Below are 20,246 nucleotides of genomic sequence, written 5' to 3'. Positions count from 1 at the left end.
CTTCTACTCCTGTCATGAATTTGTCCAGCTTCATAAGGGGCGGCAACCGGTCAGGTTGGGGTCGATATGGGACTCGGATCTGACCCAAAAATTAAAATATCTATGTATTTAACTATATTTAAATATAATTCATTAATTGGGACTGGAAAAATATTATATGACTCGGACCTAGACTAAATTAGACCTAGACCAGATCCGTCTAACCACTCGAATCCAAATTTTGGACCCATACCCAAACTCCGACTAGGTCTACCCCTTGGTTCCCAGGTCTGGTCCGGGTACATTGCCACGCTTAACGTCAATTTGTCTACTGTGAAAGGCAAAACCCTACAAGCCACAAAATATTTGAGAGGAAAAGCGTTTTTAGGCTATGGCAGAAGCCTATGCTGTGAACTAGTAGCAATGGCTGCGATTTTAGGTTAGGTTGTCCGTAATATGGTAGAAAAATAAAGAAATTTGTTTTAATGTTTTTGTGAATTGTCGTTATTTAAGAAATTCTTTTAAAAGGTTTGATTTTATATGCATACTTTTTCAAGGTTTCGGTGATCCGGATCGTCCTTTTATATTTTCGATCTAGTTCGACAGATTGGCGATCTGGATCAATGATCCAATTTACTGAATCGCAAATTAAAAACAAATTATGAAAAAATAATTGGGAAGTTATGGTAGAGAACAGGCCAAAACCAGTCAAAATCAGCCAAAACCAGACTGTTCAATGATTAAAAGATAAAAATAATAGGAAAAAAAATGTTGGAACCAGTACAACCTAAGATGAAACTGGCCAGTTCATTGGGGGTTCTAACTAATTCCTGATATTTTATGTGATCCAAATCGGTGTGGCATTTTTTATCCAAATCGGCTAATTCTAATCCGGATCACTAATTTACTAAACACTGCTTTTTAATTAAATTTTTATTATTTTTTGAATTGCCCCCAACTTCTAACCTAAAAGATCTGGGGTTTGATCGTTTTTTTTCATAAACTTACCTCGAGGCTCACGAGTATGGTAATAAAAGTAATAAATAAATAAATTCTACAAAAAAAGCCCAACCTTAATTGGTTAGTGATTTGGAACACTATATCCTATGCTAAGATCCTAGTAGGGGCATTTCCCCACTTACTCACTGTCACACCCCAAGAATTTACAGTACTGTTATTCCTGAGATGTGACGGACAAAACATATATACATCTATTGATAGGACAATTTTACAGTGGCGAGGTCTTACATAGTAAATAAAAAAAGCTAGCACAACAACAGTATCTTCCAAGGTTGATCTTGACTAGCACTCAAAATGAATCCGTAGTTATCCTGAAAAAAATGTTTACCATAGTTTGATGAGTTTGGCTACTCAGTAAGTGATTATCATAATCCTAAAAATAATCATAATTGAAAGATATCAATATTTTCCAAAATGAGATCTATTAACAGAAATGCATCAACAGTTTCACTTTCAATAAATGCATAATTAAGTATAATCCGAGTAATTGAAATGCTTATAACACTTTTAACGGCAGTACATAATTCAAAGGATTTCACAAAATACCCTACTGGCGTCCCAAGTAGGTCACCTATATACCCCATCAGCGTCCTGATGGGTCCACTTAATCCCTATCGGCGTCCCAGATAGGTCCACTTAATCCCTGCAGGTCCACTTATACCTCACCGGCGTACCGGATGAGTCCACTTAATCCCTACCGGCGTCCCAGATAGGTCCACTTATACCTCACCGGCGAACCGGATGAGTCCACTTGCATACTTAAATTATTTCTAAATCTCTTTAAACATTCGAAAGCAGCAATATCATGTACTCAACATATCACTGAAACCATTAATATGAATTTCACTTAAACCATTAATAACAGTCACTCTCTATAACATTTAAAAAATAACCAATCAAATATTTTGGGCTCAAATTTAGAAAGGTAGTAGTTTGTAAAGGCATTCTAGCATAATTGCCAATTTAATATGTATAGAAAAACTCTTATAGAAATTCAAGAATACGGAATTACCACAATTTATGGGATATCAATCCACAAATAAACATTTCACAACAATACTATAATCAATTGCAAAAATGTCAATTTTTAAATAATAAGGCAGTCATTTGCACATGAATTTTACATTGTCTAAATATTCAAAACAGTAGAAAGAAATATCACAATTTTACTAAAAGCAAAAATATCACATTTATTTCTAACAATAGACAAGAAAAATAAATAAATTTATTTTTCTAATTTACAGCATTCAAAATTTCTAACATAGATAAAATATCACAATTTTACTAAAAAGATTATTTTTCAAGATAATGAGGTCACGTGCGCATAAAATTTATCGCGCCTAAAATTCATGATAATAAGCAGAAATAATTATTTCATTTTATTTTTAAAAAGAATGGATTTTTTTTTTTTGAGACAATGAGATCACTTACACACAAAACTGATAAAATAAAGATCCTAGACGGAAATATCACTATTTATTAAAAATAGACTATTTTTCAGAAAGACGATGTCACTTACACACAAAACTTATAAAATAAAGATCCTGGACGGAAATATCACTATTTATTAAAAACAGACTATTTTTCAGGAAGACGATGTCACTTATCCACAATTATTTGAGAGGGAGCTTCCGATAAAAAAATTCGGTTCGAGAGAGAGATCTCAAAATTTTCTAGGGTAGGAGTGCTCACCTCCCCTATTTAAATTCTTAGAACGTATTATTATAATATTTTATTACGCTCTACCTCATACCTGAGGTGTCGCGTTAAGCGTCTGCTTTTAACATACGAAAACCACGTCCGCTAAAGGACGTGGCCAGCTGCAAGCAGCAGGAGGCAAAAGCAGGCAAAAGAAAAAGTAAAGGCAAAGGCAAAGGCAAAACCTTTTGAAAATAGTGATGGTCCCCAAGGACCATCATACTCAAACAGAACATCACCTATTTAAAAGCATATTTTCTCCTTCTTTTTTTTTTTTTTTTTGAAATTTTAGGATTGTTACACTCACCCAAAAATAAATAAATTAATTAAACTATGGACATTCAACCAAAGTATGGGCAATTTGGAAATAAAAATAAAAATTTTCTAAACAATGGGCACAAACTAAAATCAAACTTTGGGGGCTGGTTCTATAATAACAGTAATTCAGAGGGAAATTAGCATAATGTTTTCTAGAAAATACCGGCATAACGGTTTGGAGTGCACAAGGTCCAATGCTAGCACTGATAAAATATGGCAGCTCATGATATATCAGAGTTTAAAATTGAAATATATAATAATAATAATCTTTTAGAAAAGGAAAATGGATTGATAGGGCTACAGTTCTATCAAATTAAATAAAGCATCACCTTATAATTCATCGAAAATTACAATTCAAGCATTAAAAAATATTTTTCATCGGTCATCTTGGCTTGAACATTATAGAGTGAAAAAAAAAAAGATTTCAAACTCTGAATTTCAAAAAGAATATACAAGATTTATACCATTGTTTTTAGTTTTGAATTTCATTGTTGTAATTGAAAATTGATTTTAGAGAAGTCATAGAGATGTATGTTGTCAAAAGTGATTTCGAGACGAGGATTTAAAATGAGGGTTTATTTTGTTTTTATAAGACCTAGGCCTTATATAAACCTCATCCTTTAAAAAATGTAGTTTCCTTGGTGCTATTTATATTGGGCCAAAATTTTTGTTGCTCTCGCCAGAGTACATTTGCTCATTCGGATAAAATTGAAGCCCTGAGCATTTCTAGGACCCTAAAATTTTGAGGATGTACCCTCTTTAACTTAGTGATCAATTTTAAATAAAAAATAATTAGATCACACATTCTATGTGCTCAAAACGTTTGCCGCCCCAGGATTGAACAAGGATAAGCACATTTTTGGACAGCAAAAAGTGTTGAAGAACTCAAAATCGAGTCTTGTCTCTTGAAAATTATCTAATGATTCTTAGGTAGATCTTTCTTTAAAATTATCTAATGATTTTTAAGTAGATCCCAAAATTTTTGATAAAAAAAATACTCCTACTCTTATGATCGAGGGAGTTGACATACAATATTCTCCCGTCGAGCATGCTATACACGCTTTTATACTTGTCATGAAAGACTATATAATAGTATTAGGATTCTCGGTTTTTTTATTAATATGCTCAAAGGAAATTGTATATAAGGGGTGATTTCTTAAAAAAAAATTCTATAATAGGATTTTTTTTTGTTAACAACTATAAAAAAAGCCACTAATATATGGCCAGGAAATTTATAAAAATTACCCATGAAGAATAAGATATTTAACATATGCCCATTTGCAACTATTTCGAAGGCATTTTGAAATTAAATAGAAAATATGAGTAAAGTAATAATTCGCTCTTCTCGATGAGTAATTTGATAAGTTTCTTATATGGCCATTAATGTTGACTCAGGGCATAAAGCTTTTTATGCTTCCTCTAGAACATCAAATTTATATACTTCTTTTTATCTAACCGTCCATTTTGAATGGAGGGCTAAGATTGCCCCAATCACATTGTCATATCTTTACACTATTTTATTTTTAATATTTTTTTCTATAAACTATTTTGATACCAAATTTTGGACGCTTGATCCTCTATTAGACTCGCACTAGTAAAAAATATTAACAAATATTTCCAATAAAATAAAATTATCAAGATCCTCTAAAGTTTCAAGGGGTATTTTGATCATTATATTTTATCGAAAAATTATTTTTAATATTTTTTGTAGGTACACCGCAATGAGAAGATGGTACATACAAAATTTCATATTGATACAATTTGTTTTAAAAACAAAAAATACTTTGAGACTTCAGATCTAAGATCAAATGGTGAGTGGCTCTCTTAATCAAAATTGGATGGCTGGTTGGTAGGGGAAGCATAGATCTTCTATGTTGTAGAGGAAGTATAGAAATCTTTTCTTTATATTAAATTTCCTTTTTTCTTTTTTTAAAGGAACCAATGTTTTAATATCCAAATAGGCCAATCAAAAAAGGAAAAGAAAAATGAATATCTTTTTGGGAAACAAAAAATTTGTCAAACAAGCCTGCTATTTTGATCTAGGTTGATTCCCAATACCAAGAAGGAATCGCCTATTCTGGATCGGGGGTTTTTAAATCACCGATAATATAACAAAGAACCTAGCATGATAATGGACATTAAACATGCCTTGGCAAGTGTCATAATAGTTATCCAATTGGTATTCTCAAATATCATCCGTGAACATAAGTTATAACATACGTTATAAGCGAGATATGTTCTATTATACCTGTGCTTGATGCTAGAGGGAATCCATGCTTAAATGTACAAAACGAAACAAATGGAAATTTGATTTAACAATAAATAAAGATTACTTATAATTGTAAGAAGCAATACTCATAAATTTTTAGTCAATAACATAGTGTACTTTTTATTCATAGATCATAACAAGACCCTAAAATATAACAGTAGGTGTGTATAACTCAGCTACAAAGCTCGAGCAAATGCTTAACCTCTTATCGAATAACTCAGCTACAAAGCTCGAGCAAATGCTTAACCTCTTATCGAAAATCTAAAAAAGAGTGGATCCCTTTAATCCTCTGCTCAATCATGTACAATGATGAGAGAATTTCATAAAAAAGAAAGAGAAAAAAAGGAAGGCCTAAATTTTTAGGGCTGATGGAGCTGGAGCCGCCGCACCAGAGGGCTCACACCCCTCTGCCACTCCTGAGCTCAGGAGCTCGGCCATGCTGCGTCTTGGGTTGATTATTTGCTCTTGACATAGCTTAGGCAAGTACACCCCTGCTCCAAAACACCATTTACATAAAAATTGTTAGAATAGGAAATTGTTACAAAATAAATCTAAAATAGAAAAGAATGAGAAATAGAGAGGATTAAAGGCCAACTCCAAAAACAGAGGATTTTTGGAACATCAAATTTTAGTAATCAATATGTTTCTCTTAGTGAAAAAACAGGGGCTATCTTCCTAATATAAAAGGATAGTCTAATATTTACTTTAGGAAAATTTATCAAAATAAACCTAAAAGTTTATCAAAATAAACCTAAAAGATAAACTATTGAGCCATTTAAAAGATCAACTCAATGGTTTAAAAAACGGATCGGTGACCCGGATCCGGCTTCCAAAAAACCGATCCGGATCTGCGAATCGGCGATCTGGATCGGGAATCGGGTGAATCGGTCAGAATAAAGCTTAAAAAAAATTCGAAAAAATTATTAAAATTCATTATAAATATTGTTTTTTAGGAATTCAATAAAAAATGAGGGTAATCCATTAAGAATTTCCATGTTTTTGAATGAATCTACGAATATTGATATGTTCTTTCCCTGCATGAACCGCCATTCAGCATTTAATTTACAGTATCTCGTGCTCATCCCTACACTGTTGCTGTTGGGACTCGATATGTGAATAATATGGCTGGGATAGGGTGGCATCAGAATCATCATCTTTCTCGTTTTCTTTTTGAATAATATGGATTAAAAAAAAAAAAAACAAATTTTCAAAAAAATAGATCATGGATTAAAAAAAAAATCACAAATTTTCAAAAAATTCTATCATGGATTACAAAAAAAAATTCGATCATGGATTAAACAAAAAAAATCACAAATTTTCAAAAAATTCAATCATGGATTACATAAAATTCGATCATGGATTACATAAAATTCGATCATGGATTACAAAAAAAAACAAACAAAAAAAACAAACAAAAAAAAACAAAAAATTCAATCGTGGATTACAAAAAAAAGAAAAAAATAGTTCGATCATGGATTACAAAAAATTCAATCATGAATTACAAAAAACTCTATCATGGGTTACAAAAAAAGCAAAAAACAAAAAAATTCAATCATGGATTACAAAAAAAAAAATAAACATTTCGATCATGGATTACAAAAAAAAAACAAACATTTCGATCATGTATTACAAAACATTCGATCATGGATTACAAAAAATTCTATCATGGGTTACAAAAAAAAAAAAAAAAACAAAAAAATCGATCATGGATTACAAGAAAAGAAAACAAACATTTCGATCATGGATTACAAAAAATTCTATTATGGGTTACAAAAAACCAAAAAATTCGATCATGGATTACAAAAAAACAAAAACAATTCGATCATGGATTACAAAAAAATCGATCAAGTATTACAAAAAAAATCTATCATGGATTACAAAAAAAAAAAAAAAATTCCGTACGGAATCGCCTATTCACTATTCGGACTCGCCGATTCCGTACAGTGAATCGCCGATTCACTGTACAGAATCGTCCGGTTCTCTCTAGAACCGGACGATTTCCGATTTTTTGGGCGATCCGGTCCCTTTTCACGATTTTCGAGTCGAACCGGGCGAGTCCGGTTCGACTCGGCGTTTTTTAAAACGCTGGATCAACTATTTATGATGTGTTTTTTTGGTGGACTTCTTTAAATTAAACAAAAATTAAAACGTTAAGATTTGGTATATTTTGATTAATTTCCCTTTACTTTATATCAACCCAACGAGAAAAAAAAATAAAAAAAAGTTAGATGTCAATACCTTCTCCAGCTGCAAGATTGAAGTAGAGATCGACAACATTAGGACAATTGTCGAAGCAAGGTGATGCGCAAAGCTTAGCAGTGAACTGGGGATCGAGGAGTGAGTCCGACGAGATCCCGACAGAGTTTCTATCAAGTCCACATGATTGAATACACTCTTCGATCTCGATCCATTCGCTGAGCCTCTCGACCTCCACCTCAGAGGAGGTGCACTTGAACTCTCCCTCTTCACCATCATTCCCTGTATATTTCTCTAGGACACATCGCTTGCCAGCTGATGAAATTGAAAAGGCACACTCTTCCTTCGACAAATTCTCGCATACGATCTCAGCTGCGAAAACATGGAGGCCAGTGTTTAGGAACACACAGAATGAGAGAGAGAGAAAGATTTGGTCTCCATGGTTGGAGGTAAAGGGTACATGGGCAGGAATCACTAACATCCTGGTTTAAAATTAGCCGAAAGGGAATATCAAAATGGTACATTATATCAAATAGCTACTCCAGAGACCTGGAATTTCATAACAATTTATTGTAATAGACTATTTTGCCATCCACACTAGATTTGAAATTTAAAAACAAGGATTGTATACAATGAGATCATTTGTCTTATATTTCAAGCTGGTCACAATTATGTAAAACCATCTGATGTAAATCCAATATTCCCAGTTAGAGAAATTATCTTTGAGATTTGAGTTTTGGTCAATGGAATAAATGCAACCATCTAATTTCACATCCAATAGTTAAGATTAATTGTGACCACCTTATACCAAAGATAAATGGTATATACTTTGCCTTAAAAAGAATGGTGCAGTTTTTATAAGGATGCAACCTTAAACAATCCAATTAAGCCGTACCTTAAAAATTTTATCATAACATGTAATTTTGTTGTAGAAAATTCCTAGTATTATCTTAAAATCTATTTTCATACCTAATTAGAAAATTTTAAATTTTAAAAATAGTTAGAATCAAGTAGATCTATAAATATATAAAAATCTTGAAAACAGATAGTCTCAATAATGTGTTGCAAGATGCACTATTTCTAGGACTCAAACTTTTTTTTTAATATTCATACATCTTAATGTCAAGATGATCGATTAGAGAGTTTATTCAACATTAAAACAACATTTCCAATAGATTTTTGAAGTGCATTTGGGATTCTACATTTTAAGGTTACAACTTTATATAAACTTTTCCCTAAAATGAACAGAGAAATTTATCTATCGTACGTCTACTCCCTTGTGCAAAACACCTCTTAAGAACAAATATTTTAGTTTAAAATTTTGATGACCATATAAGATTTATAGTTCCCAAAATAACAAATTTGAATTTTGAGTTTTATGACACGTAGTTTAGCTCTTCAAAAATTAGAGAGACTATTCAAACTTGAGGCATTATTTAGTACACAATGAGTTTATTTTAGAAAAAAAATTCATTAACATTGGTTTATGGGGTGTAGAGATTACATCCCCAAGTTTTGAATTCTAAAAAGTATTCCTCATATGTCATACCTAAGGGAGTAAATGGATAGTATACTTCCGCAGGAGTAGGAAATCTTTTAGCGTATCAAAATGGTTTCTATGTTTACCCCACCGTATAAAACTTATATATAATAGTTGAGATGACCCAATCACAACATCATATCGCTACACTTATATTTTTAATTTTTTCTACAAAATATTTTGACACCAAATTTTGGGGTCACTCTATATTAAACTCGCACTTGTAAGAATATATCAAACTCGCACTTGTAAAAATATATCAAACTAATAATTTCAATAAAATAACCAAAATACCTTTGAATGTCTCAAAGGGTATTTTAGTCATTATATTTTATCGAAAAAAAAATTTAGGTGCGTCCCATTTAAAAGATGGGGCATACTGAATTTTATATTCATAAATTTGTAAGAAAAAAATTAAAAATAAAATATTCTGAAGCGTTACATCTAGATCAAATGGTGAGTGGCTCACTTAATCTAGATTGAACGGCCAGAAGGGGGAGTATATATCTTGTACATTGCAGGAGAAATACATAAACGTTTCCCAATAACATTGGACGGCCGGAAAGGGGGGTATAATAATAATAATAATAATAATAATAATAATAATAATAATAATAATAATAACAATAATAATAATAACAATAATAACAACAATAATAACAACAACAATAACAACAACAATGACAATGAAGCTCTCTTCAATTCAGCCAAAACTTCAACAAATCTTATGCAATCTTCGACCTAAAAAGAAGATTTTAAAAAGAATGTTTTAAAAAGAAGTAAAAGTCATGAGTTTTTACATACCGAGTGCCCCATGAAGGACCATGGAGAGGACGAAGAACAATGCCAGGGGCATTTTTGGAATGCAGAAAGACGCCATTGATGCCTTCTGCAAATTTGATGAAACAGAAGCGCTCTCTCTCTAAGCTCTCTTTCTCTCTGTCCTCTTTTTTTGGGTGGGTTTTTGTACGTGAGATTGGAAGGCGGGATGTGGAATGGAGGGGTTTAAATAGGGTCAGTTTTCTTGGGTTAAACGGCTGCCAACGATTTAGATATCTGTTTAATATGGAAGATCAAGTTAATATGGAAGGCGTATATTCTGATGAGTATATATATAGAAAGTGCATATTGTGATCAATATAATATTTAAAAAATAAAATATAATTATGATCATTGTATATACTCTTTTTATATATACGGATCACAATATACACTTTCTTTTCACATATATATTGTCTATCAGATTAATATAAAAAATGTATATAATTTCCTTTCTTAGGTGTGACTTGTTCAGATCCTAAAAAAAACTAGGGCCTACCCACAAAATGTAGCCGGGCTAAGCTACGCCCGAAAAGGCCGCCTGAGTGAAGACCGTGATATCGCTGGCCTTGGCCCAGCTCGATTTTTTTCTTCTTTTAATTTTGCCGATTTTTTATTAGGTTATTAGCCTTAGCCATGCCTGAACAAGGCTAGGGTCGGGCTTGTGCTAGTCTCTCTTGGGCATGGCCCAAGCTAGGACAGGCTCGGGCTGACCCTATAAGCATTGGAGCCCGACTAGAGCCACAACTAGCCCAGCCCATGGTGAGCTATATTTGAAAATTAGCTATAGAATCCAAAGAATTTTCGGGCCAATTTTTGACAACTCTTTCTTTGCTCTTTGACTCTTAAGTTTAACGAGTTTTCTATCTCTACTATTTAAATAAATAAGTACATAAGGGTTTTGTTAGGCTACACCACCAAGTGTAGACTATTAAAGTGCTCAACATTTTTTAATACTAAAATACCTTTAAATTGTAATACAAAATTTTTCAAGTAAGGGCATTTTTGGCCATTTAAAAATGAATATTTTTATAACAAAATAGTAGCATTCTATTAGTAGTTAAAAACAATTAACACATCTTGTGGGTGATGTCACACATTATATCTGTGATGTCATTGTCCACTATTGTTAATAAATATTTTTGTTTCTATTAAGAATTATTAGGTTACTCTTGACTAATTACTTAAAATACCCCTAAACAAAAAGTTACTGTACTATAGGATAACGGTATCTAAATTTCTAAAAATGTAGAGCATGTTAAGCACTTGTGGTGTAGCTTAACCAAACCTATATATATATATATATATATATATATATATATATATATATAAGGTGTGGTTTCTATAAAGTTACAACCTAAACAATCCAATTAAGAGACACCTTCAAATTTGGTCATAACATATAATTTTGATGTAAAATATTATTAGGGTTATCTCAAAATCTAATTTCATATCTAATTATAAAATTTTAAACTTCAAAAATGGTCAAAATCAAGTAGATCAATAAATATATGAAAATTTGAAAATGGATGGTCTAGATAATGTGTTGTAGGATGTACTATTTTTGAGACTCAAAATCCTTTTTTCTTTCATATTCATACATATCAATGTCGAGATGCTTAATTGGAGGGTTTTTCAACATTGAAACAACCTTTTCCAACGGATTTTTAAGGTGCATCCGTAGTTCTACAATTAAGGTTGCAACCTTATATAAACTTTTTCCCATATATAAATTATGTGTATTTTATATTAAAATATACCGGACTCGGACTGGTCAAGTTTGACGCCGACCTGGACCTGTACAATTAGCTGATCATTGCCATTCATGAATAGATGAAGGAAAAGTATATCATTTATTTTGATTGTTCATAGACTTCATGACACATTCAAAGCTATCTAATTTGACATGTAACAGTTTGGAATAATTGTGACCTCTTGTAACAAGAATAAATAGTCTCATAATATACCACATCCCATAATGGAAAATATTCAGGTTCACCTTCAATGTCATGCCCTGCCCATCCAGGACAAGACAGACCAAGAGATGGGTTATTTGAGAGAAAATAAAATAAATGGTTTGGAAAATGGTTTCAAAACTAAACCCATTTACCCCAGCAAAAGTATGTCACGATCTCTCTAAATCATTTACCATTTTTGCAAGCAAGTTACCATCAGTTAGAGCCATTAGATATCTAATTGGATGGGTTGGAGTATCTCACAAAGCTCAAGAATTTTGTTTTTGAAATTAGAGCCTAGTCAATTACACAATTACAGCCACCCGAAATGTAATGGGGAGGAGTATTGTGACCATCTTGTACTAAAAGTAAATGATTTCTTTGTATATTACTTTACAAATAAATATGGATAGTGATTTCATACAATGTTTGTATAGTAATATAATGCAATAACTTTCAAAAATCATGTCAGGGCTATTTGTATGATCCAAGTTTTAAAATATACACTCTTTTCATTCTAATAAACAATCACAAAAAGAAGAATTTGATAATATAACCTAAAAATATATTTTTAGCCCAATTAATATAGGTCGTCCATTTTGGTGAGATGCTTAGATCTAGGCTTTAGAACGATCATTTTTATTTTCAAAATTTTTAGATAATTTAATTATCATTAGATTAATAATATTAAAAAAGAAAAAATGATTTTGATTCATAAAAACCTAGATCTTGAAATTCATTAAATGAACGGTCTACATTCATTGTTGGAGATGACTCATTTTGACCATATATAGAGTACAAATTATTATTATTATTATTGAGATGAAGAGAGTGTGTGTGCAAAATTTTGGGTCATACAAATACCTCAAACATAGTTTTCTAAAAGTGTGGTTGCATTATACTGTGATACAACAGTTGCATGAAATCACTACTAAATAAAATAAACACATATTTTCAATATTGAAACTCCATTTCTTGACACTATTTGAAAGTGTGCTTTACTTTGATTGTTTAGAGCCTCAACCATATACAGACCGCACCCTATACAAACTGTACCCTATCAATCAAAGTAAAGTGCACCTTCAAATAGTGTTAAGAAATGTAGTTTCAATATTGAAAATCCTTAAAAAATATTTTCATCTTTAATTATAAAATTTAATATTTAAAAAATAGTATAGATCGAGTAGATCTTTAAAAACTTGAAAATTGACGTTCCAAAAATACGTTAAAGATGCACTATTTCCAAAACTTGAAATCCATTTTTTTCTCATGTCTATGCATCTCGAAGTCAAGATGATTGATTTGAGGATATTTGAGCATCAAAACAACTTCTTCTAGTGAAATTTTTGAGGTAGTCTCTACTTTCTTTGTTCACAGCCTCAGCTCTATATAAACTTTTTCAAAATATAATAGAGGCTGAATTAGAGGTTTAATGCTTGGATTTGAAAAGTTGGAAGGTACTCCTAGGTTTAAGGGTAGTTATAAGTCACTATGTGGTTAAGCTCCCGGATTTAACTTCCTAAATCTAGGGCGATGATGGAAATCTAAGGATGTAAGGGTATTTTGGAAAGTCTTGGCTCAAAAGCTAGGGCTCCTATAGCTCGGGTCTTGTCTCACTCTGATAGAGTTTTTGTATGTCTGGCCCTCCAATGTCTCTTCATGGGGTATTTATAGGTGAAGGTTCAAGATTTAGGGTTTCGATCTAATAGTCAAGAATTGCGTGTTTTGATCACAAAATTCTCATTAAAGCCAACCCAAACCACCTATGGAATCTTCTACTCTTGTCATGAATTTTTCTTGAGCGTGGCAACGAATCGGGTCGGGTCCGAGTCAATATGGGATTCAAACCCGACTGGACTTGTATTCGTCGGACCGGATCCTGACCAGATTGGACCCGACCCAAAGTTAAAATATCTATATATTAAACCACATTTTAATATATTTTATTAAATAGAACTCGAAAAATATTATCATACCCAGGTCCAAATAGTGTTTGGATCCAATATTTAGACCCAGACCCGGCCCATTGCCACCATTACTTCAGATTGGTCCTTGGCTGGCGAGCTTCAGTGTTTTAACTAGAGCATTTCTAACATAGAAATGAAGTTTAGAGTATTGGAAAGCTCTCATGATTCCCTGCAAGATGTTGGTGAGCCTATAGTGTCTGTGAAGGCTTATGTGGATGTCTAAATGAGAGATGGATTTCAGTTATGCATCACTCAAATTTTAAGTGTCTACAACCATGAAAAGGTTTTTCAAAGTGTGGTGAAAGGGATTTTCTACCTTATGCCAAAACACCCCACTGGTGAGGGACAAGGGATACCTCAATTTGTATATTTCAGAGGAAAAGCGTTTTTATGCTATGGCAGTGGCCTCTACTGATATGGGCGATTTTAGGTTAGGTTGTCCCCAATATTGTAGAAAAATAAAGAAATTTATGTTAATGTATTTATGAATTACCGTTATTTTAGAAATCCTTTTAAAAGGTTTGATTTTATATGAATTATTTTTCCTAATGTTTCGGTGATCCTGATAGCCCTTCGGATTTTCAATCTAGTTCGGCGGATTGGTGATCTGGATCAGTGATCTAGTTTACCGACCAGAAATTAAAAACGAACTAGAAAAAATTACTTGGTCAGTTTTGTCAAAAACCGGTTATAACAAGTCAAAATTACCCCAAACCAGCATGTTCAGTGGTTAAAAAAAAAAAACCAAAACAAAATAAAAAAAAAAAAAAAATTGGAACCAATATAGCCTGGATGAAACCGGCCTACTCATGGAGGGATCCGGTTGATTCCCGATACTTTGTGCATTCCAATTTTTTAAACACTGCTTTTTTGTTAAAATTTTTATTATTTTTTAATTGCTCCAACTTATAACCTAGAAGATCTAGGAGATTTAATCTTTTTTTGCACATGAACTTACCTTTAGGCTCCTAAGTATGGCAATATGAGTGAAAAAAAATTAAATTCTAGAAAAAGAACCAAGGCTTAATTGGTTAGCACTTGACGATTTGCACCTCTATCTTACGCTCAATTCCTACCAAGAATAGGGGCCCTCTCCCCACTTACTTACCCCAAAAAAATAAAAAAATCGATGATTAAACTCCAGCCCAGAATAAAAAAAGCGATGATTAAACTGCAGCCCTTCAACCAAAGTAAGAATAATTTGGAAAAAAAATTAAAAAAAAAATTGGAAAAAATGGGCACAGACTAAAACCAAACTTTGGGGGCTGGTTCTATAATAACAGTAATTCATAGGGATATTAACGTAGTTTTTTTTAGAAAATACTGCCATAACGGTTTGCGGTGTGCGAGGCCGAAGGCTTACACTGATAGAATGCGGCAACTGATGATATATCAGGGTTAAAAATGGAAAAAGAAAATAATATTTATCTTTTAGAAGAGGAAAACGGTTGTAAATTATGCTTGTGAAAAAAAAAAAAAAAAAAATCAATTCAAGCATTAGAAAATCTTCACATTGATCATCTTAACTTGAACATTATGGTTATGAAAAAAAAAAAAGCTTTCAAGCTCTAAAAATAGTGTACATTACAACAAATTATCTAGATCGTCCACTTCACACTAAAAATAAATGTTTATATATTCACAAGATTTGTACTATTTTTTGAGTTTCGAATTTTATTCTCAATGTTGAAAATTGATTTTAAAGCCCTCATGGAGATTTCTGTTGCCAAAAATTCTTTCTAGACGACGATTTTAGATCCCAAAATTTTAAATAAAAAAAAAACTCCTGTAATGCTCTTTTGATGGAGGGAGTTGATATACGATATTCTGCCGCCGGCCATGCTCGCACTTTTATACTAGTTATGAAAGGCTATATAATAGTCTTCTTAGGAATTTAGTTTTTTTATTAATATACTCAAAGAAAATTGTATATAAGGGGTGATTTTTTTCAAAAAAAAAAAAATTGTATAATAAGATTTTCTTTTTTTTGTTGACAATATAAACCTCCAAAATCACAAATATATGGCTGGAAAATTTATAAAAATACCCACAAAAGATAAGATATTCAACATTTTATCTTCGGAATGATAAAAAAAGGGGTCACTTCGTTTTCTTTTTTATGCCCTAGCATTCCTACATTTTCTCAATATTTCCCGGGATTTATATTGAAACAAAATGTCTAAATCTATGATATTAATACAATCACAATACAAAATCCCGTATAAAACTCATGATTAGAAACCTATGAATTGAAAGCTGCCCATTTGCAACTATTTTGAGCCAAGACCATATGTACTTTTATGGGTATTTTGAAATTAAATAGAAGATATAAGTAAAGTATTAAATTGCTCATCAGAATGATTAAAGTATTAAATTGCTCTTCTTCGAAAAATAATTTGATAAAGTTCCCTAGATGGCCATTAATGTTCACTCTACAGGGTAGGCCCGATTAATTTAAGGACAATTATTTCATGTCGGCTGGACCGCATGACTATATATACAGTCCAAAAAGTGTAAATCATCTATCTTTAAGATACAATTATTTCATGTCGGCTGGACCGCATGACTATATATACGGTCCAAAAAGTGTAAATCATCTATCTTTAAGATAGATGCAAATAGGTGTTTCATCTAAAGATAGATACAAATAGGTGTTTCATCTAAAAATAATGAAAATTAACAGTCCAAATGTTTCATATTATAATTATTATTTTTTATTTTTAAAATTTATTTATTTTCTCATTTTCATGATCTCCATGTTAGACTTTATATGTCTTTAAAAATTAAGTCCAAAAAACCATCTCAAAAATATATTTATTAATAGTCTTGCGTTTCTACATATGTGGGCTTTGCCACATAGAAACATGGTCCTTACTTTAAAGCATTTAATACATTAAACTCCTCTTTTTGGTCTTTTTTTTAAAACCATTTTAGCAACCAATATTTTAACGTCATGATTGGCCAATCGACAAAAAAAAATAGAAAAGACAATGAATGTAGGTTTTGGGAACCGAGAAATTTTGTGTAATAGGGTTGGCATTCTTAACTAGGTTGATTCCCAATACCGAGTCAATTGCTAATTCTAATCTGGATCGAAGTTTGTAAAATCACAGGCAAAAACAAAGAACCGCTAAAATTATAATGCATTAAACATGCCTTAACAAGTGTTATAATAGTTATACCAAGGGGTACTCTCAAAAGGAAAAGTATACGATGAGACCATTTACTTTTGGTATAAGATGGTCACAAATAATCTTGACCGTTAGATGTGAAATTTGACGGTTGCATTTATTCTACTGACCAAGCTCCAATTTCCAAAAAAAATTTTCCAAACCTAGTGACATTCCTAAGCTATCAGATTTCATGTCATATGGTTGCCGTAATTGTGACCTCCTTGCATACGGTCTCATTATATAAAATCCCATTGTCAAATATAATCCGTTATTTGGAATATTTATTGTTACGATCAATGACTGCTCAGAAGTCATAACCTTTAAAACACGATATGTTTTATTATATCTGTGCTGGAAGCCAGAGGGAATCTATGCTTAAATTCACCAAACGAATCAAATGGAAATTTTATTTAACTATAAATACTTATGATTGTAATTAGCAATACTCGTAAGTATACTGTTTATTCATAGATCATAACAGAACTGTAATATATAAGAATAGGTGTGTATAACTCGGCTATAAAGCTTGAACAAATGCTTAAGCTCTCATAAAAAAACTAACAAAGTGTGAACCCCCCTTTAATCATCTGCTCAATCATGTACAAGAATGAGAGAATTTCACAAAAAAGAGAAACAAAAAGTTCTAAATTTATATGGCAGATGGAGATGGGGCAATCATTGAAAACGCTGCAACAGAGGGCTCAGGCCCCCCCGCAACTCCTGAGCTCAGAAGCTCGGCCATGCCGCGTCTTGGGTTGATTCTTTGCACTTGACATAGCTCAGGCAAGAACACCCCTGCTCAAAAACACCATTTACATAAAAATTGTTAGAAAAGGAAATTGTTACAAAGTAAATCTAAATAGAAAAACATGAGAAATAGAGGGGATTAAAGGCCGACTCCAAAAACAGAGGATTTTTGGGACCCCAAATTTTAGTAATCGATATGTTTCTCTTAGTGGAAAAAAACAGGGGCTATCTTCCTAATATAAAAGGATAGTCCAATATTTACTTTACGAAAATTTATCAAAATACAGCTAAAAGATCAACTATTTAACATTTTAACTATCTTCAATTACTTCAACTTATGTTCATGTGTTTTTTGTTAGACTTTTTTAAATTAAACAAAAAGTAAAATGTTAAATAATTATATCTTAGATTAGGTATATTTTTTATTAATTTCCCTATACTTTATATCAACCCAACAAGAAAAAATTAAAAGAGTTAGACGTCAATACCTTCTCCAGCTGCAAGATTGACGTAGAGATCGACAACATTAGGGCAATTGTTGAAGCAAGCTGTTGCGCAAAGCTTAGCAGTGAACTGTGGCTCGAGGAGTGAGTCCGATGAGATCCCGACAGAGTTTCTATCAAGTCCACATGCTTGAATACACTCTTCGGTCTCGATCCATTCGCTGAGCCTCTCGACCACCACCTCGGAGGAGCGGCACTGGAACTCTGCCTCATCACCATCATTCCCTGCGTATTTCTCTAGCACACATCGCTTGCCAGCTGATGAAATTGAAAAGGCGCACTTGTCTTTCGACAAATTCTCGCATACAATCTCAGCTGCAAAACCATGGAGGCCAGTGTTTAATCACACATGAGAGAGAGAGGTTAAGGGTATATGGGCGGGAATCACTAACATCCTGGTTTAAAATGAACAGAAGGCGAATATGCAAATGCTACATTAAATAGCTGAGTATATCAAAATAGTATATTAAATTCTAGAGCATATCAAATAGGTACTCCACTGACTTGGAATTTCATAAGAATTTATTGTAAAAAAACATTTTGCCGACCATACTCGATTGAAATCTAAAAATTACTATATAAAATAATAGAGAAATTTATCTATCGTGTACTCTGCTCCCACGGATCATATTGTTAGTCTGCTCCCTTGTGCAAAACACCTCTTTAGAATAATTATTTTAGTCTAAAATTTTGGAAACCACATAAAAACTATTACATCAGTATTTTCAGAATAATAAATTTGAATTTTGAGTTTCATGACACTTAGATTAGCTCTTCCAAAATTGGATGGTCTCTATTCAATCTTGAGGCATTATTTTAGTAGACCGAGGGTTTATTTCAAGAAAAAATTTATTGGTATGAGTTGATGGGTTGTAGAGATTACTTCCCCAAGTTTTGAGATCTAAAAGGTATTCTTTGCATGTGTTATACCCGAGGGAGTAAATGGATACTTCCGCAGGAGAGGGAAATCTATTAGCTTATTAATATGGTTTTTATATACTTCTTCTTATTCAACCATCCATTCTCAATAGAACGGCTGAGATGGTCTTAATCACATTGTCACATCACTATATTATTTTATTTTTAATTTTTTATACAAAATATTTTGACACCAAATTTTGGACATCTACTCCTCTATTAAACTCGCACTTGAAAAATATAAAAAAATATTTTCAATAAAATGACCAAAATACCTTTGAAAGTTTCATAAAGTATTTTGGTCATTATATTTCATTAAAAAATTCTTTTTAATGTCTTTTAGATGCGCCATATTGCAAAGATGGTATGTACCAAATTTTATATTCATAAAATTTGTAAAAATAAAATAAAATACTTTGAGATGTCTAATCTAAATCAAATGGTGAGTGGTTGATCTAAATTGGACGGCTGGATGGGAGAGAGTATTTATCTTCTATGTTGTAGGAGAAATATAGAAACCTTTCCCCTAATAACATTTAGTATTCTTAAACTATTAATTAAATATAAATAAAAAAAAAGAAAAAAGACCACATATATAATAGAAAGAAAATAGAGAAAGCAAGTTAATAATAATAATAATAAAGCTCTCTTCAATTCAGCCAACATTTGAACAAATTTTCTCCAATCTTCAACATGAAAATTGGTTATAAATGGCAAGCAAAATGCGTAAAACAAGAAAAAGAGGATTTGTCGTAGAATTTCAAAAGGTTTATTATTTTGGTTCATTCAGCTATAAGAAGGCTCTTCATTTAGGAGCCGAAACCAAAATTTACATAAAAATCAATATGATGTTTTAAAAAGAAGGAAAAAATTTCATCATCAGTTTTACATACCGAATGCGCCATGAAGGAGCATGGAGAGGACGAAGAACAATGCCAGGGGCATTTTTGCAATGCAGAAAGATGCCATTGATGCCTTTCTGCAAATTTGCTGAAACAAAAGCTCTCTTTCTCTCTCTAAACTCTCTCTCTCTCTCCTTTTCTTGGGTGGGTTTGTCTTGAGAAGGGGAATGGAAGGGTTTAAATAGGGTTAGTTTTCTTGGGTTAAACGGCTTCCAACGACTTGGCTCCAATTTGAGGAAGTT

At 32.2% G+C, this 20,246-nt stretch overlaps 2 protein-coding genes across 2 annotated transcripts; both read right to left on the bottom strand.

The window, feature by feature from the left end:
• Positions 1 to 5,377: 5,377 nt before the first annotated feature.
• Positions 5,378 to 10,015, bottom strand: LOC18437773 (uncharacterized). Its single transcript, XM_006847972.4, has 3 exons — positions 9,825 to 10,015; positions 7,523 to 7,852; positions 5,378 to 5,775 (listed from the first exon to the last, which is right to left on the bottom strand). The coding sequence occupies exons 1-3, from the start codon at positions 9,898 to 9,900 to the stop codon at positions 5,636 to 5,638; spliced, it is 546 nt and encodes a 181-aa protein (XP_006848035.4). The 5' UTR covers positions 9,901 to 10,015; the 3' UTR covers positions 5,378 to 5,635.
• Positions 10,016 to 17,364: 7,349 nt separating this feature from the next.
• On the bottom strand, positions 17,365 to 20,246 carry LOC18437774 (PAR1 protein). Its single transcript, XM_006847973.4, has 3 exons — positions 19,996 to 20,246; positions 18,170 to 18,499; positions 17,365 to 17,729 (listed from the first exon to the last, which is right to left on the bottom strand). The coding sequence occupies exons 1-3, from the start codon at positions 20,069 to 20,071 to the stop codon at positions 17,584 to 17,586; spliced, it is 552 nt and encodes a 183-aa protein (XP_006848036.2). The 5' UTR covers positions 20,072 to 20,246; the 3' UTR covers positions 17,365 to 17,583.

The sequence above is a fragment of the Amborella trichopoda genome, chromosome 8, assembly GCF_054954075.1.
Source record: "Amborella trichopoda isolate Santa Cruz 75 chromosome 8, AtrichopodaSantaCruz75HAP2 v2.0, whole genome shotgun sequence".
Taxonomy (NCBI): Eukaryota; Viridiplantae; Streptophyta; class Magnoliopsida; order Amborellales; family Amborellaceae; genus Amborella; species Amborella trichopoda.
This window is presented reverse-complemented; position numbering and strand designations above follow the sequence as displayed.